Source organism: Astatotilapia calliptera, chromosome 13 (genome assembly GCF_900246225.1).
Source record: "Astatotilapia calliptera chromosome 13, fAstCal1.2, whole genome shotgun sequence".
Taxonomy (NCBI): Eukaryota; Metazoa; Chordata; class Actinopteri; order Cichliformes; family Cichlidae; genus Astatotilapia; species Astatotilapia calliptera.
In genome coordinates this window covers 24,094,922-24,114,840 of record NC_039314.1, presented here as the reverse complement: position 1 = coordinate 24,114,840, position 19,919 = coordinate 24,094,922, and the positions used below count along the sequence as shown (strand labels likewise).

The 19,919-nt window shown below is 41.9% G+C and overlaps 1 protein-coding gene across 4 annotated transcripts in view; it reads left to right on the top strand.

The window, feature by feature from the left end:
- ehbp1 (EH domain binding protein 1) overlaps positions 1 to 19,919 on the top strand; it is a 163,738-nt gene that overhangs the window by 55,620 nt on the left and 88,199 nt on the right. For 3 of the 4 annotated variants that reach the window (XM_026190107.1, XM_026190110.1, XM_026190109.1), the window contains 6 exons: positions 1,826 to 2,007; positions 3,450 to 3,589; positions 5,677 to 5,790; positions 7,382 to 7,519; positions 8,529 to 8,790; positions 13,531 to 13,777. In XM_026190107.1, the coding sequence (XP_026045892.1) occupies positions 1,826 to 2,007; positions 3,450 to 3,589; positions 5,677 to 5,790; positions 7,382 to 7,519; positions 8,529 to 8,790; positions 13,531 to 13,777 (1,083 nt within the window). The remainder of the gene's footprint in view (positions 1 to 1,825; positions 2,008 to 3,449; positions 3,590 to 5,676; positions 5,791 to 7,381; positions 7,520 to 8,528; positions 8,791 to 13,530; positions 13,778 to 19,919) is intronic. The other variant, XM_026190108.1, reaches the window with a different exon arrangement.

The following is a 19,919-nucleotide window of genomic DNA, read 5'->3' as shown; positions in this document are numbered from 1 at the left end:
GCTGAGGACAGAAATAAGACCAACGACTAAACTATATGTTTAGCTTTCTCTTCACACAGCAGACCAGTACAGGCTAACCCATCTGCCAGTCTGCTGCTGCAATTCTTTATTCATCCTCTACTCTAAAAACACATTTCCAACCCAGAATGAGTACTTCACTCTTTCCCAGCTGAGATCCCAATTCTCATCCCAGACCACTGCAGTGGAGGTTTCCCTTTGATGGAGTCAGCAAAACTGTCTGAAAAAGAACCGTCATCTGAAAACAAAGGCTCTCTCACCTCAGAGTAGTCTGTCTCAAGCATCAACTTATTTGTTTTATTATGTGTTATCAAATTTGTTAGCTTATAGGTAAAATATAATTTGACATGTGCAAAGTTCATATAAGGTCGTGAAGGCTTGGATTGTTTACTTCAGTGTTTATTGTGTCCACTTCTTCAGTATTTCCGGCCACAGTTATTTGCAGTTTGAGTATCACATGTTGGGTCTCGTATGGTTGGCCTGTAACACTTTTAATCTCTATTTGGAGCTTACATATTTTCTCTCTATATTACCAAAAGCTTTACCACTCTGTACTGATACAAATTCTGTGTGTGTGAGTGTGAGAGTGTGTGTGAATACCCTGCAGTCCTCAGCGATAAGGCTGAGATTGAGTTTTCCCCCACAGAGCCATAGCGTCCAAGGAGTGTGTGTGTATGTGTTTGTGTGTGAAGACATCAGGAAACAGGCAATGTAAAGAGCTTGTATCGCTTTATCTAGCCTATCCGCCAGAGTGTATGTGTATATGTATATGTGCTCTCAGACTGGTGTAGTGTGAAAGGGAGCTTGCTGGTTTGCTTTATTCGGTATTGTGCGCACGAGAGGATGAATCCTCAGGGCTCGATTCACAGCTGAGAAAAGTAGGTATTTTTCTGTGGTATAGCTGGATGCAGCTTTTAGACAGCCGTGCAGTGAAATGGAGACAAAAAGTGAGAGCAGGCGAAACCAGGCATTTTAAAAAGAAAAGAGAACATGTACCGTACCGCTGCCTGCTGCTTTCATTCTGGCTGGCCTGTGAAGGGACGTGTGAGACAGGTTGGTTTTGGTGCTAAGATCAGTGCCTTCTCCCATGCAAATAGGGAAAAAGAACATTTAACCAGGAAACACATTACAAAAACAGAATCAGTTAAAAGAGAGGAGGCACAAGAGAACCGAGAGGGGCATGGTATGTCAGTGGTATCAACACAGCAAGGAGGTGAACCAGCCTGATATTCACTGACAGCATGGTGCTTCCATAGCAGGCAAAACCCATCAGTTTTTGTTGGAGGGAGGGCAGACAAAAGGCTGGAGCATCCCCAACTGTTTAGTTTCCATATCTAGCAGTCAGTGACAAGGCTTTCCGGCAGTTCTTATTTTTAACACACGGTCCTCTGGTGAGCAGCTTGCATCCACACACACACACACACACACACACACACACACACACACACACGCAGGGCCATGTCACTGATTGTATAACTCTTATCACCTGGTCTGTGGCATATTCCCAAATTCTAATTTGACTGCTAGCCCCTGGCCCAGAGCCCATCTCTGAAAAGAAGTACAGCAAAAATGGCTTCAGCGTGGACCTTTGATAGGAAATATCAGGAGGGATTTTACAGCAGAATTCACAATGAGGAATTCAGGAGGGACCCACTTCTAGCTTCTTCTGGATTTATATAAACCTGACACTGTGATGGGCCATCAGTTTAACCCTCTCCCATCACTTTATGAAAGTTTCAAAACAATAAAAAAAACAATTAAACTCAACCTCTTTTTTCTTTCTTTCTTAAATTCTGTCTGTCCACAGGAGTCTCCATCAGGGCGGAGGAAGGCCTTGGCCACTAGCAGTATAAACATGAAACAATACGCCAGTCCGATGCCCACACAGACAGATGTCAAGCTGAAGTTTAAGCCGCTGTCCAAGAAGGTGGTGTCAGCCACGCTGCAGTTCTCCCTCTCCTGCATTTTCCTCCGCGAGGGGAAGGCCACGTAAGTTTTTGTTTTCTTATATTATGACCCACATCCTTCGGAAGTGGTTACACGTTGCGATATTCAGCAGTGTTCTAAGTTGTTTGTAACCCTCACTAGTTATAACATTAAGTCTGATGCATGTAGGAATAATACCTATCAAATTGGGCCCAACACCCATGTTCACTTCTTCCTTGTTCTGTTGCCTTTGCTTGTGTTGAGTTAATCAGTGTGTCGTTTCATGTTTCAAAAGTAATTTAAGCAAGCACATAGTGAGATCGTCATGTTCAATTTTGCTGTCTTTAATCACAAGACCGTTACAGCAGTCAACTTTGAATGTCTCACACTAGTGACTGATTGGAGCCACAGATATCCACATGACTCTTTCACATTGGTCACAATTAATTTTGGACAGTCTGGCTTCATTAGGCTCTAATTTAGAGTCTAGTAATGAAGAGACTTTTATCCACTGAAGGGTATGAAAGGATATTCTTTTAAAAAGTAATAAAGTTGCCAAGTTTGCAGCAAAGAGGACAAGTAAAGCTGTTGATAATCCCTGCTGTGAGTAAGAGAGTAATTTGTGTTACCCTTTGCAGACCAGTAACACATGCTTGGTATAAAAGTCTAGCTAATACCCTTTTTATGTCACTTCTAACCAGAGGTGACTGAAAATCTAAATTTTCTTTGTTAATCTGTTAGAGGGTGAAATTTTGCTTTTTGTTCCATTTATCAGTTTAAATTATAGGTACATACAGACACACACACACACACACACACACACACACACACTTGTCAATCATTTTAAGATATTGAACCATCTTTCATTTGAAGACATGCTTTCAGTCAGTGTTTTCTGTTTGTTATTCATTTTAATTTGATGGCAGCAACTTTCATTTAAAGATACCCCTCCCCACACACACAAACACATATACACTGAGCATGAGCAAAGCGGCGAGGCCTTTGTTGTGTCGCGGATGGCGGGTCGATGGCGCGTAACCCTTGTTAACCCTTCGGGGAATGATGTCGACCACACACAAACAAACTCCATCACAGCAGTTCAAATGAGCCCATGGGCCTGGGAAACACCAAACACAAAGAACAGAGAGGAGAATACAGCGATTATGATGGAGCGGTGGTATCGAGGGACTGTGGGGAGGGGGGCGCACAGAGGACTACATAAAATACAAGAAATGATGTAGAAATGCATCAGTGGGGCAGAGGCTGGAGTCAAAACCAAGCTTTAAAGAAGCTTTAAAATGTGAGGGAGGGGTGTTAAAGTTTTAGGTGTAAAAATGGTCGTCTGGAGTGAAGAAATGATTGAAAGAGATGGATTTTAAATGTATGTGGGGTGTGTAGGTTAAATTGTCCTATCTGTCTTGATGTTTTTCAGCTGCATGTATTTCTCTATCTATGTGTATACATTGTTTTGGTTCTTGGTTTTTTTTGGGGCTGGTGGGGTCCAGTGATGAGGACATGCAGAGCCTGGCCAGCCTGATGAGCATGAAACAGGCGGACATTGGCAACCTGGATGACTTTGAGGAGGAGAATGAGGAGGATGAGGAGAACAGGGTCAACCAGGAGGAGAAAGCTGCTAAGATCACAGGTAAAACACTGGAGGAGCACTTTTTTATTTTGCTTTGTAAGATCAAAGATTTATCTGCTGAAAGTCATTGAAGTTGCTTTTGGTCATTTGATCAAAATCCCCAAAACGCCCGAAATTTCCCAGACTTCCTGAAGAATAAGCGCGGGACCCAGGCTTCATTTGGGGCATTTACTTTGCTTCTTGGTTTCTTTGTTTTCCCCAATTTATGCTTGTGTGTGTGTGTGTGTGTGTGTGTGTGTGTGTGTGTGTGTGTGTGTGTGTGTGTGTGTGTGTGTGTGTGTTTTTCCACAAATAAAAAAGTGAGAGTTTGTAAATTCATGAGCTTTATTTGCCGTGTATTGTCTGCTTCAGGGCGTTTTCTGTTGCTTTGACTTTCCCACATCCTTGTTACCCCTCGTTCCCCTCGTCTTGTATTGGTTGCACTGGCAGACTGACGGTGGCTTGGCTCCTTCCTTACATCCATGATTCATTCTACGGTCGCATGTACGGGCCGCGCTGCTTCCTGCTTTGCTTAATCCAACTTTTCAAAGCGCCACCTCTTCATGTTAAGCTTCATTTTTTCTCTCCTTTCTTTTTCATGCTCTTCATCTCATTTATATGTATATGCATTGAGCGCCTACAGCTACGCTTCACTAGCACACATCTCTGAATCAAAGGATGGGCCGGGCTGCCAAAACTCGCTGCTGTCATATTCTTGCCTGAATGGTACCTCCAGAGCAAGCCAGCAAGCAGCCCCAGCAATACTAACACTAGGCTAACCAATGCATACGCTGTAAAACACATGTTCTCGTTTGTCTTTTTATATGCTGTATGTAAATTATGAAACCTCAATAAAACTCTGTGTTTATATAGGGTTGTTAGTCATTGTTCAGTATTACCTCTTTATTTATCAGTCTGGAACCTGAAGCTCTGGAGGCATGTCAGAAATGTTATTTTAAAGTAGATAAAGTTTTTTTCTTTTTAGCTTTTGGCTCTGTGCATGCATTTAGCACTGCAGTGCTGATGCAGTGTTTCCCACAGAACACGGTTTCCTCTGCAAATATTTTATAACTGAGCAATAGTGAGTCTCTACTCCTGGGGATAAACGTCTTCCACATCTTGGATGGCAGTGAGTGATGACAGTTGTTGTTCTGCTCTGGAGCCTTCAGGAGTTTGACATGTTGGTACATGAACCAGTTCTCCATATGCTGCCAGCTCTGGTTACAGTGAGAAAGAAAGACTTTCTTACTTAGACCTGCTGGAGTCTAAGACACAGGGTAGAGCATGTTCAACCCCAGGAGAAGAGACTGTAGAAATGGCTGAATGATAGCCACCTTCAAGTGTACACTTTACAGAGAGTCTATGGGAACACCACAGTCTGCTTGTTCGGTGATGATATAATGATGCTCTTTCCCGGTCCAGCGTTGAACGAGGCTCTGTCCTTTTTAATGTGCTGCAGTGCTTCAATTCTTGTTTTTGGATCCGACCCCCTAAAAAACTTTTAACCCTTCAGAACATATTCTGGCGTTGAGATTAAGCTTAGTATCAGGACAAATCTGGACTGTTTTAAACTTTCAGTAATGTCCCAGAGCTTTGTTTGTTTTTGGGAACTGAAGGAGTGTTTGGACCTGGATATTGCTACTGATATGAAACGTAGCAAACAACTAGTTGCCCAGCAAAAATTGAGCAGCACAAGACAGGACGAGCTAGCTATTTATCATTAACAGGCAGTCATAAATATACTTGATTGAGGTGACCTGCCCAGGTAAAGTTGGTGTGGGAAACACTGCATTTGGCTGTTAATACTATAAAGTTGTGAACTTTATAGTGTAGACCTTACCAGCTAAATGGTTGATCGCAGCGCTATTACTAACTAAAGCATGCACATTCACACTAGTGTTCCTCTTTACTAATCTGTTTGTACTTGCAGACTTGTTAGTGATAGAACTGATGATAATATAAACCAAACCAACAGTCTGCACTCAGTTATTGTGCAGTGTAATGTGCGGTGTGGATGTGTGTGGACATTCTGGATGGTGTGTGTTATTTTTGCCTTGTTCACTGCTTTTCTTCCTCCCTCCCTTCCTGTATGGACCTGTCGTTTGCAGAGATAGTAAACCAGTTGAATGCCCTCAGCTGCTTACATGGGGATGATGATGATGATGGTGGTGTTCCCAAGCGAGCACGCAAAGCAACAGCTAAGCCTGCTGCTTCCTCCCAAGGTCTTTTTTCACCTTTCTTTCACCCCTTTTCATCCCACGATTCTTCTTTTATTGTCTTGTGAGCATTGTGTTGCCTCTTCCTACCCCTCAGTGTCACGGTTTATATCTACATATTTATTTATTTTTTATTTTTCCTCCCATAATGTTCTGTCTCCCCCTCTTCCTCTCTCTTTGGCTCTACCCTCCCTTATCCCTTGATCCTTCGTGACATTGGTATTGTAGTCGTGTTGTGTGGTACGATTTATCTTCAATCATGTGGTGACGTGCAGTACGTGGTGTTGTGAACACATCAGTTGGTGTTCATCCTTTTGGTTCCTATTGTTTCTCTTATTTGACAATGTGACCTTTCCCACTCTTTTACTGCAATTGGTAGTGAACCAAACCAGGTAAAAAGAAAAGAAAAGAAAGAGACCCTTTTTCCTCTTTCAGGTCAAAGCAATATTTGTGTTTTCAAAATAGAATTAAGTATATTTATTTTAAATTGAGAATATTTAGCCTATGATATTCTCACGTGATCTTAAGCTAGATAAAAAAAATGTTTTTTTAAAAGTCCGACCAATCTGTCTATAAAAGTAGAATAGTTAATTTAAATTTGGCCGCTTTCCCCTACATGCTCGTCTCCTTTTGCACTTCTAAGTCAGGTTCAGTGGCCCCTGGGTCATACCACCAGTGATGTTTCACACCTTTGCTAAATTTAAATAAAGTGTTTTGTTTTTCTTTTTTGCAAGGGCACAGTTGTAAAACTTTTTCATCTTATTAAAAATCGCATAAATAAGGGCTTTATGCGAAAGCTTTCCCTTTCTCCTCTGGGCAAATAACTCCAGTCACTGGTTCAACTGGAAATTACATCCTGTTGGCTAACAGTAATATACAACAAACATAGCTTTGTACTCTCAAGGTTTTCTGAGTTTATTTGGGGTCTTCCAACATTCTTCTCTTTGGATAGGAGTAGTCACAAACCCTCTCACAGATTTAAACACACTCTTGGACATGTGCACTTGTCATGGCCTAAAATTGGCCATGAATGTTGTGAGTTAAGTGCTGTTCCTCTTATCAGCCATCACCACTTCACATAGCCACACTACATATAGACCCAGGACACGTAGCTCACAGCACAGTTTTTCTTTATACTAGTTCAGATTTTCATGTTTCTCAGCAACATTTCTTGGCATCTACCTCAGGCACATTTACACTCTTTTCAAACTGACCCACACCCTGGCAGCATGCGATTGAACTACAGTGAGTATAGTGAAGATAAAGTACACAAGTACCCCCTCCAGCTGGGAACTCCATAGCAACACCATGCTTTCGCCACAGTCTCCCACAGTAACCCTCCATACCACACAAAATTTCCCAGAATGCCACTGTTGTATATGCTCTGAAGAAGGATGAAATGGTTGAGGAACAAAGGAGTTTAGGCAGTGCTCCCCAGCAAGCGGGATTTCTTATCCAAGACTGAATGGTTCACTCCGAAGTGCAGATTTTGGTGCATTTGGCTTTGTGGCTGTTTGTTCATTGCATTTTGTTGTGTAGCTGTTTTGACTCTGTAGTTTAATTTAAAATAACTTTTTATTGAACTCTTTGGCAACAGAGCTGATTAATAAGCTGAACTTCCTGGAAGACGAGGATCAGGATATGGCTCCCGCCATGAACAACAATCCTTTTGATGAGCCCGATGTCGACCTTCATCCCAACCATCTCAACCCATTTGATGATCCTGATGAGGAAGGTATGTGCAGCTCTGCCAGCTTCTGAAGAAAATGCACTCAACTTCATTTTAATATATAATAATTGTAAAACCTTGTAAAACGTGCCTGGCTTTGGTTGCGATCTTCTTGGTGTTGCTTTGGGAAAAGTCTTTGGGATGATGAGCAGTATGGCTTTAAGGTTCTGATGTGCAGATACCATGAATGTGTATAATCCTCTGCAACTGTATCAGGCTTCAATGCTTTCAGTCAGACACCTAAACCAATATTTTTGTCTGACCACCTGAGTGGACAGGTATTTGTTTTTGAGTGTCACGCTCTCACATACATAAAAGCACACCTTTGCTGCCTATTTGCTTACTTAAGATGTCTTTGATCTTCAGCCTTAAATCCTGGATTTTACTTTCTCAAGTGCATATTTTTACGTATGTACATGTGTCCTTTAATGTCCTTATCATCTTCAACAAAGGTTTACTTATTTTGGGGACGATGCAGTTGCTGTTTTAATTCAATAGTGGCTGTGTGTAGGATTTGGTTGTCTTATGTTGGCAGTGAAGGCAGCATGAAGCATATGTGCAGGCACCACCCAGGAGCCCACACAGGGAACCTGGATCCTTAAAATGTTGAAATAAACTAAATATTATCCACACAATTTATGAAAAGTCAAATAGGCAGTTAACCTTCTAGGAGCTGGCATCCACATATGTGGACATCACATTTTGGGTTGTCTAGACCACAATACTAAATTTTACTGTACAAGGGCCTGATATCCTCTTCTCAGAAACTACATCAGGTAAAAAGATAATTCTTTGTTTTTACATTCATCAGGTCCCAATCAGCCCAAATAGCAAAGAGAAATAAAAATGTATGCCATGAAAGAGTTCCAGTCTTAGGAGGTTAAGGCACATTTATTTTGTTTCTCTCTGCTGTCTATCTCTTCAACATACTGAGATCACAAGCTACCAAAGCTCATGTCAAGTCTAGGAGTAACATGATTTATACATGCTGTCAATGCTTTCTGTCCTCTGTCAGAGCCCCCTGCCCAGCCGGTCCTACGACCGCGGGCTGACGACAGTTCCTTTTATGACCACGACGACTCAAATCCGTTCAACGAGCCAGATGAGCCAGAGACACAAGCATGTCCGGGGAACCCCTTTGATGAGCCTGACCAGGACACAGACCCTCAGCCAGATCCAGAACCTCCCAAACCCAGGCAGAGGAAAGGTGTCCGGCCCGTTGACATGAGCAAGTACCTGTATGCGGACACTTCTCACAACGAGGAGGAGCTCGACAAGTAAGATTTTGTTATTCATTGGACAATTGTTTCAATGTCCAATGAATTGTTTCAAACAATGGTGTTTGTTTTTTGTTTTTTTGGGGGTTTTTTTTGCATTTGATGACACAGTAACTTTGAATTATGAGGCGTGAACATGCTGTTAAGTAAAGAGCATGCACCTTATCCTGTGCTATTTTTCTTTTTTTAAAGTGTCATGTTTTATTGTTTTATTGACCCGAGACCAGTGATTGAGCTTATAAACTGACTGGGAAAGTGTCTACTGTGCTGAAAAAGTGACTATAGGGCCATTTTCCCATAGACTTTTACACCGCAGAAAATCGTTGTGCAGTCAGAAGAGTCGCCCCCTGGTGGCAAATAGAAAGCATGTAGATTTAAGGGTTTCAGATCACTAGACTCAAGTGGCCATTGGAGGAATTGCACTTTTCTTCATAAGTAGTGATACTTAAAGCGCTCTGTTACGTTCTCGATTACTGCTGGCAGCCCGAGTCCTGCAGCTCCCCCTCCTTCTAGAGGAGCACTTGTAGGCACAGCTCCCCCCTTCCAAACAGGGCAAAGTGACGAGGCAGCTCTTTCAACAGGAACAAGGGCCCTGTTGTTTCACTGCATTCTTTAACCTTGTCTCCCTCTTCAGTCTTCCACCCGTCCTCCCCATCCTCTCCCTCCCATCAACTTGTTGCCCCATACTTTCCCTCTTTCTCCTTCACTTCCTCGTAGACTCTGCTCATTTTTATTTCACCTTGGAGCTCCTTTACGCTTGCTCCCCACCCTCCCATTCCCTCTTCCTTGTTCCTGTTCCGCATCATTTCGGTTCATCAGTGCTGTCAGCTACTTTGTAAAGAAGAAAATATAAAGATGCTTCTATCTGTTGTTGAATTTAAAGATATGATGAATGTGGCAACGGAGGTGTTTTTTTGGTTATTTGTTTACTTTTTTTGGTATATGCTGCATTTTTAAAATTTTTCATTTTAGTTAAGTTTGGTGGCTGTGTTGTGCAACCCTTACTTATAAATATTTAATCTCAGTGGAACTTCCTGAAATTAAATAAATGAACAAGAAAAAATTTAGTCATTGAACGCAGCATAAAAAGGTAGCTTGTTGTGTATGTGTGAATCTCAGTTTTTACTGAAATGTTAGGCTATTTTATACTTAATAGGCTGTGTCACCTTCTCTAAAAGCTCAATATAGACTTTATCTTGTGATAGTAAAGGTTGCCAACCTTTAGGGGTTGAATCTTAGCTTCACACTGATGTGGGGATCCTTCTGAAGTGTTCCCATCAGTGAACCGTTTCACCAATAGTGTGTGACCATCTCCACAAGAGCAGCCGTGCCCAAATTGTCAATGTAAACCCCTTTTTGCCACTGAGCGAAGCCGTCACACAGACAGGCGTAGGTTTCACTCCTCTCAGCTGTCCAAAGACAGACAGGAATTGACTGGTGTGTTTCTTTTTCTCTGTCTCTTACATCAGGAGCAGCTCACTGCAGAATAGAAAGTTCAAGAGGGCAGCGCAGTGTTTTGACTGCAGCCCTTTCACATGTCTTTTAGCCAGCGATGGTCTGTTAGAGCTTTTCTATAGACCTGCCTCCTTTTCTTTTCTTCACTTCCCTCCTTTTTTCCCCCTTCTATCACTTTGCAGTAGGACACTGAGTACCTCCAACCTTCTCTTTCACAGATACCCAGTCAATCAGTTTTTCCTCTCACCCCCTCCTCCTCCTCCATCCAATTCTCTTGTTTGTTTAGGACTGCTTGTTGCATGTTGAGTGAATGTCTTAAGGCCGTGCCCCTGCTTTCATTGCCACCAGCATGCCTGTGTATTGATAACACTGTGGTATGTGTATGCGTGTGTGTTTTGGTGAGTGCTTGTGCGTGTGTGTAATGTAGTCAGTCGTGCTCTGGCCTGTCTGTCAGTAGTCCACCTTGGGTAGTGAGGATATGAGGTCACACAGTCCTGACCTCAGTGCACCTGCATCTTCTATTAACTTACCACTTTCTGTGTGCTGTTCATTGTGCTGCACCATACCTTTGTTTCCCTATTAATGAATTTATAGTTAGATCCTAGGATGTCTTTAAAAGGTCCTAATGGTTATTATAGGTCATTATAAACAAAATGTTTAACGATTAGGCAAAATATATACATATTTTCTAATGTTTTCTTGTATTCGACAACCTAATTTTACAAGATAAAAAATTTGGTTTTATATCTTATATAGCTTATATCAGAGGTGTGGACTCGAGTCACATGACTTGGACTCGAGTCAGACTCGAGTCATTAATTTTATGACTTTAGACTTGACTTGAAAAAATGTTCTAAGACTTGTGACTTGACTTGGACTTTTACACCAATGACTTGGGACTTGAATTGGACTTGAACCGGTTTACTTGAAAAGACTTGATATTTTACCCCAAATATAAAATTTAACATGCATATTATATAGAGATTGAAAATGTGACGTCATTCACGGGTAGAACCGCAAAGGATTCTGGGAACTCGTGGCAAGCGGTACTAGCGCACGCAGGCTTTCAATTAAAATCAGTTATACAGCGATAAAAAGAAACACAAAAATGTCAAGAAGCCGTTGTATTATTAACTGCAATAGCCGGTCGCATGACAGCCACGGGAAGCCGACGGGTAAAGAGATCGGTTGTTATCGGATTACGTCGTTGAAGAGAAATTGTTCAAGCCATGTTTCCGAAGTAACAAAGACGCGACGGATGGCCTGGATCGCAGCCATTCAAAGATCAAATATAACGTCCCAGAACACTCCAGCTCACAGGTTAGTCTGCTCCAAGCATTTACACGAAGGTCAGTGTCTTTTAGTAGTTAATACGTCATTTTCATAACATAATTGGTGATATAGGTTACAAGCAAGTCTGGCGCTGAACAGAAATTGTCGCGCTATGCTCCTTTATTTATTGTGCATAAATAGTAAATTGTCCTGACACAATATTGCGTTTCGCCTCTGTTATTATGGTACATTGACAAAAACACATACTTTTATTCACAGGATAAAACAGGTTTTTTGTATCACTAATTGCCCAGTACGATTACAGCATACAGTATTATTGTCACTGCTACATTTCTGTGATGGGTACCAGAAATTATTTCCACTGCTAATTAATTACCGTTGAGCTCAAAGGTCCTATTAATAAACGGTTAACGAATGTGTATTTATGACGACGATTTGTGAGACTGGTAAACTTATGATAGGTACGATGGTCTTTACTTTCTACACGGTGCATTTCAAGGTCCTGCACCCATCCGTCGGTAAACTGTACCTGGGCTTGTTGCAGTGACCGGAAGTTACTAAACTTCATGAGTGTATGCACTCACTCCAAGAACCGTATAATTATAAATATGCATATAAATATGCTACGATGAGATGGCTGACTTCATCTAACTAGCAAATGTTGTCCAGGCTACGTTGGTGATACAGTTTTTTTTAATGTGTATGATATTTTTGTCATGCGATTTTAAAGCCGGTCCTACAACCGCATCCAAGAATAACATGCAGCTTATCTCAGAAATGTCGGTGAAAATTATTCTTGGAGCTAAGTTTAATTGAGCTGCATTTTAAAGAGGTGCAATTTCACAATTTGTGTATATTTTCTAAGTTCACTATTTTGTCATGTGTTGAGAAAAACACAGATTTTAAAATTACATGGTCTAATATTTACATTTAGCATAACTGCAACATTATTTTTTCATTTTTTTTTTTTAAAGACTCGAAAGGACTTGAAATTCAAAGTTTCAGACTTGTGACTTGACTCGGACTTTTACACCAGTGACTTGAGACTCGACTCTGACTTGCCTGACATTACTTGAGACTTGACTTGAGACTTGAGGATAAAGACTTGAGACTTACTTGAGACTTGCAAAACAATGACTTGGTCCCACCTCTGGCTTATATGTCTGTCTTTGAGATGGTTTATGTTAACTTTATTGGCATTTTGGAGCCTTTTATGCTTGTGTTGCTGCTGTAAGTCAGGAAATTTAGTTTTATTGTATAGCCCTGAATCACATGTAAAGGTTTAAAGGACTTCATAGGGAGAAGAGCACATTAAAAACACGAGAAAACACGAGAAAAAACAATAAAGTCACTAACACATTAAAATTCAAAAATGGACAAGAAAACAAAAAAGAAAATATTATAAACTTGTATTTAAAAATGAGAATAGGAAGATTTTATAGCTGCTCTAAATGTGGCTGAACAGTTAGTGTGGCCATTATCAGTGCTTTTTTTCCAATTCAATTCAGATTTATTTATATAGTGCCAATTCACAACAACACAACAACGACCCCAAGGCACTTTATTTTGCAAGGTAAAGATCTTGCAATAATAGAGAAAAAAATCCCAAGATCACAGTATGCCATGTAAGCAACAGTCGGGAGGAAGAAATCCCCTTTTAACAGGAAAAAATCTCCAGCAGCGCTATCCTCCACCCTCCAGTATCCCCAGTTCTGCTCGTTGAAGAATATTGTGTCTGTTGGTTTAGCTTTTTAAATTTATTTTTAAGATCAGGAGGATCTTAAAGTGCGAGTCGGGATATAACTGTAATATTTAAGACTTTATATATATAAGTATGAATATTTTAAATCATTTCTGTAGGATCATCAAAAACAGTGTAGCTCTGCTGTTCTGAATAAGCTCCAGCCTAGTGAAATACTGTTTTACAGCTCATTCTTTTTACAAATTCGATGGATAAATTACACCAATCTCTCTTTTCCCTTTTTTTCCCAGATCCAACCCATTCTACGAGCCAAGGACATCGAGCCCTGTGCAGCAGGATGCTGGTGGCCCCTCACCTGATGTGGCCAGCAGCCAGAAGAGGAGAGCTCCCCCACCCCCGGGCACTAGCCCTGGGCTTGGCCCCAGTTTACCACCCCACAAACCCACATCTGGCCCTGATGGGGAGAGAGCCCAGCCCGTCGGGCCCAGCCCAGTGGCAGCAATGATAGGGAGAGAGCTGGCCTCCTCTTCCCCCAAGGTACGCAGTCCTTGCTGGAATGTAAAAAACTTGATTTATCCCCATGTGATGCATGTGAAAAATACAGAAAGAAATGCACTGTGGCTGTGTCTGCAGCGTATCATTACTTTCTATTGTGAGAAATATACCTTTTAGAATAAAGCAATTTAAGATTTTGATTTTAACTTTGATCTCATCAACTACTTGTCGGCCTCGCAGACTCTTAAGTTCATTTAATTACATTTAATTCAAATCTCTGAGCTTGAACCCCAAAATTCAACAGATCTCAGCTCATGTCTACTTCCTGTCATTCACTCTAGCTCGTCCGTGCAGTATGTTTTATTATAAGTGAGTGAGTTGAAGCATTTTGAGTGTGTTGTGTGTGTATGTGTGTGTTCGCAGTAGTGTGTCCACATCCAGTGGTCCTTACATTAGCTTTTTTTCCGCCTGCACAGTCTCATCTCCTGCACCATTCTTTATGCTCATGAAACTCCCCAGCTCCTCATTTGAATATAGGTATTTGTTTATTGGGGTGTTTTCATATGTTTATTTATTTATTTAAATTAGGTAAATCATGGCTGGGTCTAATTAAATGGCTGATGGTCACACACACTCACGGCAGGAGTCAGACCACTGGTGGGGAATGATTGGCTGGGGGTGTGGGGATGAGTGGGGGTTAAAATTGTGAGTGTGTGTGTGTGTGTGTGTGTGTGTAGGGGCTCAATGAGCCTGTGTAGGGCTTAAACACAGGGGGCTTAACTACAGCAGAGCGATCACAAGGGGGTGTTGACCCCCTGTGCCCATGCACACACATACACGCAAACACAGTACAGTTAGTCATACACACACATAGACACACACAGGTCCCTCCTCCCCATGCAGCTGGCTAGCTGACTGTTTTAGTGTAGCTGGGCGGTGATGCTGGCCGTCCATGTAATTATGGCACAGTGCCTTTATCACCCAGCTGCAGTTGCCTGTGACCATGGGTGAGGGGGCCTAAACCACTTTAATTACCCAAAGCCAGTGGCCTGTGGTGGGCCACACTTCGCCAAGAGATGCCCCTGCCTCTGGAGCTTGGTGTGGAGGGGGCAAGGTGGGGTTTAGAGAATGAATTGTGACTGAAGAGGAGGGGTGAAATGAAGAATATGCTGAGGATAGTGAAGGGTTATAAGACGGCAGAAAAGAGAGGGAACATTTCCAGGGAATTGTGGAGAGAGAGCGCGAGAGAGATGGGATGTTCACAGTAAACAAGGATAGGCCTACAGGGTTTGTTGGCATATACAGCTAGTGTGAATAGGGTTTTTTTTCCCTCTTATTCACACCCAGCACCATGGTACACACCACAGCCTACACATGGGCTGTGAGATGACCTTTGAATGTATGAAGTCAGGGAGGATTAAGAGGAGACATCCTCACTATGAGAGGCCACGACAAAACCAACACATCATAACGCTAGGAACGTGCACAGAGTGTAAATGTATGCATGTATCTGTTCTTATAGTTTCCAGTGTGCCCAAGGCTCAGTTCTGTGAATATGTACTCGGGCAGTTATAACCTTCCCTCAAAACACAGCTAACCTCCGCCTCTCCCATATAAGGCGTCTACTCTTCATTCATATTTATTTTACCAATGTGGGCAAATTGTATGTAGGGCTGAGATAAACACACACACAGAATTCAGTTTAATCTCACAATGTGAATAGAAATTGATATCCAGAAAGCCACCATATTCAGTTCTACATTTACAAACCTGCCCTGAAGGGTTAGTATGAGTTTTTCTTTTTTCTTCTTTTTAAATGAAATCTTGTCTTTGGTAACCGAAAGAGATTAGCTTGTCTCGTTTCACCATTACATTTAACACATTTATTCGCTGCAGCAGAGGAACAAGCTTTAAATGGCTGGTCACTCAACAAATAGAAAACGAGTTTAAGGGTCAGCGCCTCGAGCAATGCTTCGGTGAAGATATTTCATAAACCTGTAAAAACCAAGCAAGAGTTCTAACAAGAAAATACAAGGCAACTACAGTCATGGAGAAAGATGTTTGCATTCACTCCAACAGATTTAGGATTAAACGTTTTCTTGGATGCAATCTCATCCTCCTTGTCATTGCATTAAAACCAGCCACTTCAGTGCCAGCCTGTGGAAAATCAGGACATCTACATGACATATGGTGTGCGCCCACTTATTCTATACACAGGTATTACACATATTGATTGGATTTACGTTAAGAATAATATGAGCTCGGTGCTCTGGATTTTTGCCAGTGAAACACATGGGCTGGCACTAACTCAAGTTCTTATGTAGATTCAGATGTAAATGCAGCATCTACAGAGGTTTCAGAAGCTTTTGTTTTGTTGCTCATGATGACTGGTGGACAGTAGGTCCCAACAAAACCCTGCTATATACTGAAGAGGATATGCAGATAGCACCTTTCTGAACAATATATTAGGACTTTGAGTATGTATTTTTAAACATAATTGAAAAAGGAGGCCTTTGCCTCAATGATCAATTAAAGGTGCCTTACTTCGGGTGATGTTTGTGTTTGAGGAAATGTGAAGGTAGGTCATACCTTGGCAGCGGTGGCTCAGGAGATACAGTGGGACATCTGTCAATGAGAAGGTCAATGGTTTGACGCCAGGCTCCTCTAGTCTGCATGCTGAAGTATTGCTGGGCAAGATACTGAAACCTTAATGCTCCTATCAAAGTGTTAATGTGTGAATTTTAGCTTAAAAGGTGCTTCTAGGAATCGGTGAATAAGGCTTGTAGAAAGAAAGTACTTGAAATGTAGCTACACTTCTCAGTGTTTGTCTCTGCACCGTTGTTATTGATGCCAGATTCAGACTACATTATAATAGCTTGATTGTGGCCAAAACCATGGGCGTCTTAAATGACCGCAGATCATTTTATCGTGTATACTGTGTCGTAACTGAAACTTCATCCAGAATGTCTTATGATGTCCAGACAGAAAGACCAACATGTCATGTATACACAGTTGTAAAGTTGTACATATGACTGCACATGAGTCCGGTTTTTACCATGTTGAAAGTTTATATGCACTTGTCATTAGGTCCGAATGCTTAGATGGCTGTTGCGAGTTTGACAGAGAAGTGACCGGGCTTGTTCTTTGACACATGAAGCCGACGCATTAAGATATCGTGAAAATAATGGAAAGGAGAGCATGTCTGAAAGGGGCTTTAGATGCTTCACAGCTCCCATACCAATATGTGATTCCATTGTCCCGTCTACAGATCCTGAAGTGCGTCAAGTTTAAAGTGTAGCATCTGTGAAGGAGCTGGAAGGATGAAAACATCTGTGGGATTAATTTAAATGAACAGAGGGAGTTCCTGTTGGGCGGGCTGTGAGCTCTGTCTGGTCTGATTCAGTCCATCTCTTTTCCCTCGCTGTAACTCAGTGATCCTCTGCTCCTCCTTTTGTTTCATCTCCATCTCTATTCTGTAGTCAGAGCGCTCTACACTTAGATGCTCTGATCTTTGGATTTTCATCAAGTTTCCGCTTCGTGACTTATTTGCCTTATTTTCATATAAAGAAAAGTTGGAGGTTGGATTATGTGCGTGGGCAGAAGTTTGAAAGAAAAAGTTCTGTGTTATCTTAATATTTGCCAAAGAATCTTGGAAACAGTAAGGAATTTTCAACTTTGTGGTTTATCTGTCAATACATTACATCCTGGAACTGGTGTGCGTTTGCTTTTCAAAAGCTTTTTTTAGGCTGTTCCTTAACTGTATACTGTGTGAATATCACCTATTTCTTTGTATGTCGAGTAATATTTCAAGCATAATCTTACATGAAATCTTTACCACTTTTCCCTTTATTAATTTTTGTTACAAGCACACTCACATTAGACACTAGAGGAATGTTTTCTTTCTCCCCTTCATTTGAAGGGCTTCAGTGATTACCCACGTTAGTCGAAGGGATCAAATTAAATAGAGTTTTGCAGGTTGTGAGAGCTCCTGTGCTGGGGGGAAGGAAGAGGCCAGAGCTCTCCTTCCTCTCCCACATGTTTTCACAGCCCCTCCTCCTGTTCAGACTACCTCCAAATTGAAATTAGAATAAATTAACATTATTTAATTGAGTTCGCAGAAGGCTGCGATATTTCTTAATTAGCTTTCACCGAGGTTCGCGGCAGGAGAGGACCACATCCGTGCTGTGGAGTGTTTCTGAGGTTACTGTGACGACTGAGGGATGTTTTTGGAGGACAGAGGGGAGCCCAAGAGACAAGGACAGTCATCTCTTGTCTTCTGATCTTTGCCCGTTGCAAGGTCTCTCGTCTTGTTATCATTACATCCAGTCCAAAGTTAATTCATCTTCTCTGATAAGTTTTGCAGACCTTTACACAAAGAAACTCAGATGGAGGACATAAAGAAAGTGGACTGGGTACGATGTTTTTAAGCAGCTACTGTAGATTTAAAATCCTCCTTCGTTATAGTTGGAGCTTAAATGCTAAACTAAATGCCTTGTTGACTGTTGTTCATTTAAAGCACACTTCCATCTAGGTTCATTTTTCTGACATGTAAAGCTCTGCAAGATGGTGTCAGTAAACTCTTGTGGTAAGAGTTGTCCACACTCCACCTGAAGTGGCTCTATGCCCCACAGTTTGAGAACCACTGGGTTAAAAGTAAAAGATCAGGAGAGTGTTTTGTGTTTCTTAAATTTCAGAACTTGGCATCGCTATGAGCAAGGAAATGGGCATTGCGGTCCGTCTCTGAGACCAAAGCATTGAAGCCTCAGTGGCTCCCTTTGGCCACGCTGGCCTTTCCATAAGCTGTGTAATATTAGGAGAATAATCCTCGAGAGGAGTAAGGCTAAATAATTACCTTTCAGTGTCTACCTTTTCTCAGCGTGGACCCCTCCCCAAACTTTTTTTTGCCGTCTCTGAGTAGTCTGTCATTGGATCTTGTGGGAGAAAGGAGACCCAGTTTCTTCTCTCAGTCGGTGTAGGTCCAATCATCGGGCTTCCTGTTGTTGCTTCAAGATGCAGGGCATCGCTGTCATCAAGTTAATGGAAAGGTAGAAGACGATACCAACCTCTGTACGGTCTGCAGTCTCAGAAGTTTAAGGAAATATTTAATACGTATACTTTTGGCTGTTTGTTTAAATCATCACTAAATACAGTGGGGCAAAAAAGTATTTAGTCAGCCACCGATTGTGCAAGTTCCCCCACTTAAAATGATGACAGAGGTCAGTAATTTGCACCAGAGGTACACTTCAACTGTGAGAGACAGAATGTGAAAAAAAAATCCATGAATCCACATGGTAGGATTTGTAAAGAATTTATTCGTAAATCAGGGTGGAAAATAAGTATTTGGTCAATAACAAAAATACAACTCAATACTTTGTAACATAACCTTTGTTGGCAATAACAGAGGTCAAACGTTTACTATAGGTCTTTACCAGGTTTGCACACACAGTAGCTGGTATTTTGGCCCATTCCTCCATGCAGATCTTCTCGAGAGCAGTGATGTTTTGGGGCTGTCGCCGAGCAACACGGACTTTCAACTCCCGCCACAGATTTTCTATGGGGTTGAGGTCTGGAGACTGGCTAGGCCACTCCAGGACTTTCAAATGCTTCTTACGGAGCCACTCCTTTGTTGCCCGGGCGGTGTGTTTTGGATCATTGTCACGTTGGAAGACCCAGCCTCGTTTCATCTTCAAAGTTCTCACCGATGGAAGGAGGTTTTGGCTCAAAATCTCACGATACATGGCCCCATTCATTCTGTCCTTAACACGGATCAGTCGTCCTGTCCCCTTGGCAGAAAAACAGCCCCATAGCATGATGTTTCCACCCCCATGCTTCACAGTAGGTATGGTGTTCTTGGGATGCAACTCAGTATTCGTCTTCCTCCAAACACGACGAGTTGAGTTTATACCAAAAAGTTCTACTTTGGTTTCATCTGACCACATGACATTCTCCCAATCCTCTGCTGTGTCATCCATGTGCTCTCTGGCAAACTTCAGACGAGCCTGGACATGCACTGGCTTCAGCAGCGGAACACGTCTGGCACTGCGGGATTTGATTCCCTGCCGTTGTAGTGTGTTACTGATGGTGACCTTTGTTACTTTGGTCCCAGCTCTCTGCAGGTCATTCACCAGGTCCCCCCGTGTGGTTCTGGGATCTTTGCTCACCGTTCTCATGATCATTTTGACCC